This window comes from Coregonus clupeaformis, chromosome 21 (genome assembly GCF_020615455.1).
Source record: "Coregonus clupeaformis isolate EN_2021a chromosome 21, ASM2061545v1, whole genome shotgun sequence".
Classification (NCBI taxonomy): Eukaryota; Metazoa; Chordata; class Actinopteri; order Salmoniformes; family Salmonidae; genus Coregonus; species Coregonus clupeaformis.
Window position 1 is genome coordinate 33021588 of NC_059212.1, and position 12024 is coordinate 33033611.

The window sequence follows — 12024 nt, forward strand, 5'->3', positions numbered from 1 at the left end:
TAGGAATTGTCATGATTGTGCAGGATTTTCAACATTTCTGCAGGACAAGTGATACTCCTGCAGGAGTCCTGCAGGACCGAACCCTGCAGGACTTTTCCTGCAGGATTATGTCAATCCTACAGGATTCCTGCAGGACATCTGCACAATTCCTTCACAAAAGGTTGAATTCCTGCAGGATTCCTGTAGGACTTTTTTGTAAGGGAAGGCTGAGATACTGAAAACTTTTTTTTGCCCGTGCTACAGACATTTATATCGGTCTGCTAATAAAGGACTACTAAAGGCCCAGCGTACCCCCCAAAAAAAAAAAGTTGTAAAAATTAATATTTTTTATGAATATATTTTTTTTTATTCCAATTTTTCATGGTTTGCTGCAGCACCCTAAGCACCACTACTTCCTGCGGCTATGCCTAAAAGGTCAAGAAGTCATGTCCCTCTTTTACTGGCTGAAGCAAAACTGTGGTCATGTTTGTGCAGAGCCCAGTGGCGATTTTAGCATGTAAATACAATTGGGGGGAGGCATGCCAGCAAAGCCACTACATAACACAACACTAAACAATACATACATTGCACTATAAAAGTGACAAACGGTGCCCACAAACTGTTAGGGCCTACATAAAGCTGTCCCAACAGCAGAGCTTTCTTTTCAGCACCATGGAGTGAATCCTTACCACCGCTACACCTGGCTATCAGCAGAGCCTTGTCTGGCAGTGAAACAATTCATTCAACCTCATTTACTGCCTTTAAAAAAAACATCGCTGATATGGTGACTTGATTAAACAAATGTGGTTTCTACTGACAATTGAGATATATAAACTATGGCATAATGGAACGATGAGCGGATAAGAGGCAATCCATAATTTCGATTAAGACATTAATGAGCGAGCTAGGACAGACGTAGTCAATATAACTATTTGTTCAGCACTTTTGAAATGTACAGTGACAGAATTCAGAACATGGGCCGTTCTTACAGTATTCTCCCTGTACACCAAGTCAGAACCGTAGGATAAATAAAGGGGGCATATAAGCAGACAATGAAAGCTCTTGCAATATTCAATGATTACATTTCTCTAAAACAGGCTATAGGCTACATGTGTACCATCAAGTCACTAGGCTAAGTTATGAGGGAGGAAAGGGACCAGATTATTAGGGTGAGGCACGTGGGCTACTAACAGCTTACTACACAACATACACTTAGTTTTACATTCTTGGCTACAGTATACATATCTCCCTGGCATATTACATTATTTATGCAGCAGCATACAATTCATTTTTGTACTCACCTTGTTGTGCTGTGCTCACTTGAACAGGAAGGTGGTGCGGCGGTCCTTGTGGGCTCTAGAAAGAGGCCCGAAATCCCGACTTGGAATTCCGAGTTGGATGACCGTTCAAAATTATTTTCCGTATTTTCCCAGTCGGACCTAGTTTTAGTTGTCTTGAATTCACTGAAGTCTGAGATTTCCTAGTTCCAAGTTTCCAGTTGTTTTGAACGCGGCAGAAGTCATGCTGGATTGACAGCATGGCCAATGAATTCAAACTTTTCTACCCCCTTTTTCTTGATATCCAATTGGTAGTTACGATCTTGTCTCATCGCTGTAACTCCCCTACGGACTCGGCGAAGATCGAGAGCCAAGCCGCACTGCTTCTTGACACACTGCTCACTTAAACCGGAAGCCAGCCGCACCAATGTGTCAGGGGAAACCCTGTCGAACTGACGACCGAAGTCAGCTTGCAGGCGCCCGGCCCGCCACAAGGAGTCGATAGAGCACAATCAGACAAGGACATCCTGGCCAGCCAAACCCTCCCCTAACCCGGACAAAACTGGGCCAATTGTGCCTCATGGGTCTCCCAGTCAGCGCCGGCTTTGACACAGCCTTGGATCGAACCCGGGGCTGCAGTGGCGCCTTAGCACTCATTGTTGAATTTGCGATTTCCAACTTGTTGTGTAATGTTTCCCGTGCATTTGGAAAGCATGCAGACCCCTTTACTTTTTCCACATTTTGTTACGTTACAGCCTTATTCTAAAATGGATTCAATAGTTTTTTCCCCCTCATCAATCTACACACAATACCCCATAATGACAAAGCAAAAACATGGATTCAGTTGTTTTTACCCCCTCATCAATCTACACACAATACCCCATAATGACAAAGCAAAAACAGTTTTTTATTTGTGTGCAAATTTATAAAATAAAATAAACTGAAATATCATATTTACATAAGTATTCAACCCTTTACTCAGTAAAGCACCTTTGGCAGCGATTACAGCCTCGAGTCTTCTTGGGTGTGACTCTAATGTGAGTCTATGGCAGCATCCAAGTGGCTTGAATTTTCAAGCTTTACCCGTAGATTTTGCAGTGACATAGTGTCCCCATGAGTGACAGAACACTGAGCCAATCACTGCACAACTAGAAAACATTTCCAACCCCTACACTCCTTATTTACCGCTGGCTGCCACAACAGAAAGCACTGAGCTAGGCTGAAACACCTGAATTTTGGAGCTGCCTTACTCAAGAAAGAAAAAAAGAGACCATGTTTGTATGCGGCTTTATTAACTCAATTATTTTATTTTTATTTTTACATCGTTTGCAAACTGATTTGTGACAGGTATTAATGCTAAAATAACATGCAAAACAGGCTCTGCCCCACCTGCCCTTAATGACCCTTCGCCAATGGCAGAGCCATATGACTGTACAGAACCATACTTGTAGAGTCGGTGGTATACCAGGCCACATAGAGGTGTATGGCTGTAGGCTAGTGGAGGTGTAGCCTACTTGTGGAAACTTTTAGCGGAAGTTTCAATTCATTGTAGATACCACAGTCAACGTTTATAATGATGTAGATGCCAAAGTTTTTTCCACTTACCAAAAGTTCTGATGCTGCCTAGACCTGCGCACACTTCATGATAGGCTATGGATGAGTGTTGGTGAGCAAGACGATAGAGGACATTGACAGCATCTTTAGGTCTGTGGGGCATTATATGCATATTCGAGTAGGCGGCGCCGGTCAGCGAAGTGACGAGTAAAGGACATACTGAAGTTACATTATTTATTTTGGATGCGTGGATGAAGATGCGCATGCATTTGAGCTGTTGCATTGTTTTCAAAAACGTGTTTGAAATAAAACTCGTTCTATTGCCTATTTCCAACCTCTTGGAATATCCGTTAATGATTTAACTACATTTAAAGCTGTAATTAAGATCATGGGGGGAGATCAACTCGATGCCAACGCGAGCTGGAATTACATTCACAACAACTCAACCAAAATGTGGAGCGACAACGCATTCACAGCGCCTGTCATGGTCATTCTTCTGATGATGATGGTAACTTTGGTGGTTGTGATAGTTTTGGGAAACGCTTTGGTTATTATCGCCTTTAAAGTAGACAAGAGTCTGAGGAGGCAAAGCAACTATTACTTCTTGAATCTCGCTATATCGGATTTTCTTGTTGGTGAGAACATTTATGATTATTAAATTAAGTACATAGTGATTGCATGTTGAAGACGTCATGTGCATTCATTTTCTTATTTATTGTAATGAATTGGTCTCTGTGTGTGTGTGTGTGTGTGTGTGTGTGTGAGAGAGAGAGAGAGAGAGAGAGTACAATAAACAGTACAATATGAGGAATGTTATTTGTGGACCTCAACACAGCCTGATGTTAGTGGTACAGACTCCCATTAAAACATCGTTATAGACAGTAGACAAATGCAGAGTTGAATAAAAACATTTAATAAAGCGTAAAGCGTAAGACTAACAGGTAGCCTAGCGGTTAGAGAAGCCAGATAGCAACTGGACCGTTGCCATTTCGAATCCTGGGTGCCCAGCGTGGCAGCTCCACGCACCAATAAAAAATAAATACAAGAAAAAAAAACATGTGTATGTATGATGTGTGTCTTTCAGAGGGGTTGGGTTAAAAGCCGAAGTCAAATTTCGGTTGGACCTTGTGTGCAATTGACCAATAAAGTGATCTTAATAAGTGCAATGCCTCTCCTCTCTCCCCATCTGGTTTTCCAGGGGCATTCTGCATCCCAGTGTACATCCCATACATCCTGACAGGGAGATGGATGTTGGGCAAAGGACTGTGCAAATTGTGGCTGGTCATGGACTACTTGCTCTGCACTGCCTCTGTCTTCAACATTGTCCTGATCAGCTATGACCGCTTCCTCTCTGTCACAAGAGCGGTGAGTAGGAACCTTATGGCCTTGAATTAGTTATTTGGAATGCCTTGAGAGGGGGATACCATACACACAATTGTCAGTTCTTAAAGCCCCCATGCAGTCTTTTTCATTTTATTTATGCATCATCACTGTATGTCTATTAAATCACTGTGTGTTTATTTCATGAAAATAACTCCAAATATGTTTTGTATAATTTGTATATACACTACCGTTCAAAAGTTTGGGGTCACTTAGAAATTTCCTTGTTTTCGAAAGAAAAGCATATTTTTTTGTCCATTAAAATAACATCAAATTGATCAGAAATACAGTGTAGACAATGTTAATGTTGTAAATGGCTATTGTAGCTGGATACGGCTGATTTTTAATGGAATATCTACATAGGCGTACAGAGGCCCATTATCAGCAACCATCAGTCCTGTGTTCCAATGGCACGTTGTGTTTGCTAATCCAAGTTTATCATTTTAAAAGGCTAATTGATCATTAGAAAATCCTTTTGCAATTATGTTAGCACAGCTGAAAACTGTTGTGCTGATTAAAGAAGCAATAAAACTGGCCTTCTTGAGACTAGTTGAGTATCTGGAGCATCATCAATTGTGGGTTTGATTACAGGCTCAAAATGGCCAGAAACAAATCACTTTTTTTCTGCAACTCGTCAGTCTATTCTTGTTCTGAGAAATGAAGGCTATTCCATGCGAGAAATTGCCAAGAAACTGAAGATCCCGTACAACGCTGTGTACTACTCCCTTCACAGAACAGCGCAAACTGGCTCTAACCAGAATAGAAAGAGTGGGAGGCCCCGGTGCACAACTGAGCAAGAGGACAAATACACTAGTGTCTAGTTTGAGAAACAGACGCCTCACAGGTCCTCAACTGGAAGCTTCATTAAATAGTACCCGCAAAACACCAGTCTCAACGTCAACAGTGAAGAGGCGACTCCGGGATGCTGACCTTCTAGGCAGAGTTGCAAAGAAAAAGCCATATCTCAGACTGCCCATCTTAATCTTTTCTTTTTATTGGCCAGTCTGAGATTTGGCTTTTTCTTAGGTCAGTTAGGATCACCACTTTATTTTAAGAATGTGAAATGTCAGAATAATAGTAGAGAAAATTATTTATTTCAGCTTTTATTTATTTCATAACATTCCCAGTGGGTCAGAAGTTTACATACACTCAATTAGTATTTGGCAGCATTGCCTTTAAATTGTTTAACTTGGGTCAAACGTTTCGGGTAGCCTTCCACAAGCTTCCCACAATAAGTTGGGTGAATTTTGGCCCATTCCTCCTGACAGGGCTGGTGTAACTGAGTCAGGTTTGTAGGCCTCCTTGCTCGCTCATGCTTTTTCAGTTCTTCCCACAAATTTGCTATAGGATTGAGGTCAGGGCTTTGTGATGGCCACTCCAATACCTTGACTTTGTTGTCCTTAAGTTATTTTGCCACAACTTTGGAAGAATGCTTGGGGTCATTGTCCATTTGGAAGACCCATTTGCGACCAAGCTTTAACTTCCTGACTGATGTCTTGAGATGTTGCTTCAATATATCCACATAATTTTCCTTCCTCATGATGCCATCTATTTTGTGAAGTTTACCAGTCCCTCCTGCAGCAAAGCACCCCCACAGCATGATGCTGCCACCCCGTGCTTCACGATTGGGATGGTGTTCTTCGGCTTGCAAGCCTCCCCCTTCTTTCCTCCAAACATAACAATGGTCATTATGGCCAAACAGTTCTATTTTTGTTTCATCAGACCAGAGGACATTTCTCCAAAAAGTACGATCTTTGTCCCCATGTGCAGTTGCAAACCGTAGTCTGGCTTTTTTATGGCGGTTTTGGAGCAGTGGCTTCTTCCTTGCTGAGTGGCCTTTCAGGTGATGTCGATATTGGACTCGTTTTACTGTGGATATAGATACTTTTGTACCTGTTTCCTCCAGCATCTTCACAAGGTCCTTTGCTGTTGTTCTGGGATTGATTTGCAATTTTCGCACAAAAGTATGTTCAACTCTAGGAGACAGAACGTGTCTCCTTCCTGAGCGGTATGACGGCTGCGTGGTCCCATGGTGTTTATATTTGCGTACTATTGTTTGTACAGATGAACGCGGTACCTTCAGGCATTTGGAAATTGCTCCCAAGGATGAACCAGACGTGTGAATGTCTACAATTTTCTTTTGATTTTCCCATGATGTCAAGCAAAGAGGCACTGAGTTTGAAGGTAGACATTGAAATACATCCACAGGTACAGCTCCAATTGACTAAAATGATGTCAATTAGCCTATCAGAAGATTCTAAAGCCATAACATCATTTTCTGGAATTTTTCAAGCTGTTTAAAGGTGAGAGAGGCCTGTAATTTTCATCATAGGTACACGTCAACTATGACAGACAATATGAGGAAAAAAAATCCAGAAAATCACATTGTAGGATTTTTAATTAATTAATTTGCTAATTATGGTGGAAAATACGTATTTGGTCAATAACAAAAGTTTCTCAATACTTTGTTATATACCCTTTGTTGGCAATGACACAGGTCAAACGTTTTCTGTAAGTCTTCACAAGGTTTTCACACACTGTTGCTGGTATTTTGGCCCATTCCTCCATGCAGATCTCCTCTAGAGCAGTGATGTTTTGGGGCTGTCGCTGGGCAACACAGACTTTCAACTCCCTCCAAAGATTTTCTATGGGGTTGAGATCTGGAGACTGGCAAGGCCACTCCAGGACCTTGAAATGCTTCTTACGAAGCCACTCCTTCGTTGCCCGGGCGGTGTGTTTGGGATCATTGTCATGCTGAAAGACCCAGCCATGTTTCATCTTCAATGCCCTTGCTGATGGAAGGAGGTTTTCACTCAAAATCTCACGATACATGGCCCCATTCATTCTTTCCTTTACACGGATCAGTTGTCCTGGTCCCTTTGCAGAAAAGCAGCCCCAAAGCATGATGTTTCCACCCCCAAGCTTCACAGTAGGTATGGTGTTCTTTGGATGCAACTCAGCATTCTTTGTCCTCCAAACACGACGAGTTGAGTTTTTACCAAAAAGTTATATTTTGGTTTCATCTGACCATATGACATTCTCCCAATCCTTTTCTGGATCATCCAAATGCACTCTAGCAAACTTCAGACGGGACATGTACTGGCTTAAGCAGGGGGACACGTCTGGCACTGCAGGATTTGAGTCCCTGGCGGCGTAGTGTGTTACTGATGGTAGGCTTTGTTACTTTGGTCCCCCTGTGTGGTTCTGGGATTTTTGCTCACCGTTCTTGTGATCATTTTGACCCCACGGGGTGAGATCGAGGGAGATTATCAGTGGTCTTGTATGTCTTCCATTTCCTAATAATTGCTGCCACAGTTGATTTCTTCAAACCAAGTTGCTTACCTATTGCAGATTCAGTCTTCCCAGCCTGGTGCAGGTCTACAATTTTGTTTCTGGTGTCCTTTGACAGCTCTTTGGTCTTGGCCATAGTGGAGTTTGGAGTGTGACTGTTTGAGGTTGTGGACAGGTGTCTTTTATACTGATAACAAGCTCAAACAGGTGCTATTAATACAGGTAATGAGTGGAGGACAGAGGGGCCTCTTAAAGAAGAAGTTACAGGTCTGTGAGAGCCAGAAATCTTGCTTGTTTGTAGATGACCAAATACTCATTTTCCACCATAATTTGCAAATAAATTCATTAAAAATCCTACAATGTGATTTTCTGGATAATTTTTTCTCAATTTGTCTGTCATAGTTGACGTGTACTTATGATGAAAATTACAGGCCTCTCTCATCTTTTTAAGTGGAAGAACTTGCACAATTGGTGGCTGACTAAATACCTTTCTTCCCCACTGTATATATATATATATAAATATATATATATATATATATATATATATATATATATATATATATATATATATATATATATACATACATACATACATACATACATACATACATACATACATATAGTACCAGTCAAAAGTTTGGACACGCCTACTCATTGCAGGGGTTTTCTTTATTTTTACTATTTTCTACATTGTAGAATAATAGTGAAGACATCAAAACTATGAAATAACACATATGGAATCATGTAGTAACCAAAAAAGTGTTAAACAAATATATTTTATATTTGAGATTCTTCAAAGTAGCCACCCTTTGCCTTGATGACAGCTTTGCACGCTCTTGGCATTCTCTCAACCAGCTTCATGAGGGATTCACCTGGAACGCATTTCAATTAACAGGTGTGCCTTGTTAATTTGTGGAATTTCTTTCCTTCTTAATGCGTTTGAGCCAATCAGTTGTGTTCTGACAAGGTAGGGGTGGTATACAGAAGATAGCCCTATTTGGTAAAAGACCAAGTCCATATTATGGCAATAACAGCTCAAATAAGCAAAGAGAAACGACAGTCCATCATTACTTTAAGACATGAAAGTCAGTCAATCTGGAACATTTCAAGAACTTTTAACGTTTCTTCAAGTGCAGTCGCAAAAACCATTAAGCGCTTTGATGAAACTGGCTCTCATGAGGACCGCCACAGGAAAGGAAGACCCAGAGTCACCTCTGCTGCAGATGATAAATTCATTAGAGTTGCCAGCCTCAGAAATTGCAGCCCAAATAAATGCTTCACAGAGTTAAAGTAACAGACACATCTCAATATCAACTGTTCAGAGGAGACTGTGTGAATCAGGCCTTCATGGTCGAGTTGCTGCAAAGAAACCACTACTAAAGGACACCAATAATAAGAAGATACTTGCTTGGGCCAAGAAACACGAGCAATGGACGTCAGACTGGTGGAAATCTGTCCTTTGGTCTGATGAGTCCAAATTTGAGATTTTTGATTCCAACTGATGTGTCTTTGTGAGACGCAGAGTAGGTGAACGGATGATCTCCGCATGTGTGGTTCCCACCGTGAAGCATGGAGGAGGAGGTGTTATGGTGTGGGGGTGCTTTGATGGTGACACTGTCAGTGATTTATTTAGAATTCAAGGCACACTTAACCAGCATGGCTACCACAGCATTCTGCAGCGATACGCCATCCCATCTGGTTTGCGCTTAGTGGGACTAACATTTGTTTTTCAACAGGACAATGACCCAACACACCTCCAGGCTGTGTAAGGGCTATTTACTAAGAAGGAGAGTGATGGAGTGCTCCATCATAACCTAGCCTCCACAATCACCCGACCTCAACCCAAGTGAGATGGTTTGGGATGAGTTGGACCGCAGAGTGAAGGAAAAGCATCCAACAAGTGCTCAGCATATGTGGGAACTCCTTCAAGACTGTTGGAAAAGCATTCCAGGTGAAGCTGGTTGAGAGAATGCCAAGAGTGTGCAAAGCTGTCATCAAGGCAAAGTGTGGCTACTTTGAAGAATCTCAAATCTCAAATATATTTTGATTTGTTTAACACTTTTTTGGTTACTACATGATTCCATGTGTGTTATTTTATAGTTTTGATGTCTTCACTATTATTCTACAATGTAGAAAATAATCAAAATAAAGCGCGGGCCGCCAGTTGGGGAACCCTGGTCTAGACTCTAGAGCAGGGGTCTCATTGTTTATTTTTATAGCTTTTAAAAGGCACATTCTTCTCTTCTCCTCTACCCCACAATTTGTCCATGGGTCAATGCACATGCACATATAGGGGTCTACCTGTGCAGAGCACATTTCACTTTGCCCTTCCAGCCTCTAAAGTGCCCTTTTGGGTGTTGGTATAATTTCCCCTAAAATGTTATTTTTTTGTATACATGTCTTTTCATTGTTGTTAGCACCCAGTTATGCCTTTTTCCCAGTTAGCCCTGTATGGAGATTGCATGCGCCAGGTATTCAATCATGCATGGCTTGAGATATGCGGTCACTGGTCGAGTGTGTGTAGCTAGTTACCTAGTTTAAATATCAACAGTACTGCCACTGCAGCATAACATTTGATTAACACTCGAAAACAATATATAAAAAAAGATTTGCTGTATGGTGCATTCAAAATGTATTGTAGTTGAGTCGCTAGCCTAGGCTACTGCTCAAATGTTTCTGTAATAGGCCTACATGTTTCTCTCTTGTGTGGTGTTTTGATGCAGGTTTTGTTTTCTGGATATTCATTGTCAAGCTTTAAAAACAGAAGCCAGACTGCAACATTTTAGTAGCCTAGCTAGGACTGTGGTATATGTCAGAGACCTGGCCGTGTGGTGCCAGGACAACAACCTCTCCCTCAACGTGACCAAGACAAAGGAGATGATTGTGGACTACAGGAAAAAAAAGAGGACTGAGCACGCCCCCATTCTCATCGACGGGGCTGTAGTGGAACAGGTTGAGAGCTTCAAGTTCCTTGGTGTCCACATCACCAACGAACTATCATGGTCCAAACACACCAAGACAGTCGTGAAGAGGGCACGACAAAGCCTATTCCCCCTCAGGAGACTGAAAAGATTTGGCATGGGTCCTCAGATCCTCAAAACATTCTACAGCTGCACCATCGAGAGCATCCTGACTGGTTGCATCACCGCCTGGTATGGCAACTGCTTGGCCTCCGACCGCAAGGCACTACAGAGGTAGTGCGTGACGGCCCAGTACATCACTGGGGCCAAGCTTCCTGCCATCCAGGACCTCTATACCAGGCGGTGTCAGAGGAAGGCCCTCAAAATTGTCGAAGACTCCAGCCACCCTAGTCATAGACTGTTCTCCCTGCTACCGCACGGCAAGCGGTACCGGAGTGCCAAGTCTAGGTCCAAAAGACTTCTCAACAGCTTCTACCCCCAAGCCATAAGACTCCTGAACAGCTAATCATGGCTACCCGGACTATTTGCACTGCCCCCCCACCCCATCCTTTTTACGCTACTGCTACTCTGTTAATTATTTATGCATAGTCACTTTAACTCTACCCACATGTACATATTACTTCAACTATCTCAACTAGCCGGTGCCCCCGCACATTGACTCTGCACCGGTACCCCCCTGTATATATACCCTCCCTACAGTTATTTTATTTTACTTCTGCTCTTTTTTTCTCAACACTTTTTTTGTTGTTGTTTTATTTTTACTTTTTTTGTTAAAAATAAATGCACTGTTGGTTAAGGGCTGTAAGTAAGCATTTCACTGTAATGTCTGCACCTGTTGTATTCGGCGCATGTGACCAATAAAATTTGATTTGATTTGATATGTCTGTACACTTTCCCTCCGCTACGTGCTGTAAACAGGGCATACAAAAGCAGCGCAATTGAAGTTGAAATCAACGATGCGAGCGCACCAGGCTGTAATTTCATAAAGTATATGACACAACTGTTGACTCGTTTATACTTGCTTGTGTGTCCTATTCGGCCCGCGGGCCTTGTGTTTGACACATGTGCGCTAGCCTATTAGCCACGTTATGACTGGTTTGTGATCATTGCCCTTGCTAGTTTGATTGTATTGACATTCCCAGCCTTAGTTACAGTCGTCCGTTTTTGTTCAAAATATTGAGTAATTGAAACTGAAACAGTGCATCCCGAATGGCTGGAGGCAGCAACAATGTACCAGGCCAGCTGTGATTTACAACCTGATAGCAATATTTTTTGGACTACAAATAAATGTATTGGTGAATTATATTAATCATGCATTGAACTGCATCCATCTATTCTGCCAACAATGCCTTACTGTATGTCATTAAATGTTTTGTCAAATATGACCTATTTTTAAAACCTCTTATAAAGTTGGTTTTGAAGCATAAACTGGGAATTTGATATTGTTGACTGATATTAGGATTATCTGTTTGTTTTATATCTGTAAAGGTTCCACTTTAAATCACATCAGAAGACAATTTTTTTAGGTACAAAAAAAAAAGAACAAATATGGATTTTGGAGTGTAATTCCCCTTTGATTGCACATCTAATGAGAAATGTGTCAGTCTAAGGATGTCTGTTGT

At 41.7% G+C, this 12024-nt stretch overlaps 1 protein-coding gene across 1 annotated transcript in view; it reads left to right on the forward strand.

Moving 5' to 3' along the window:
* Positions 1-3261: 3261 nt before the first annotated feature.
* Positions 3262-12024, forward strand: part of LOC121534438 (histamine H3 receptor) — a 33430-nt gene continuing 24667 nt past the window's right edge. The window contains exons 1-2 of the mRNA XM_041841035.1: positions 3262-3445; positions 4009-4175. Of these exons, the coding sequence (XP_041696969.1) occupies positions 3262-3445; positions 4009-4175 (351 nt within the window). The remainder of the gene's footprint in view (positions 3446-4008; positions 4176-12024) is intronic.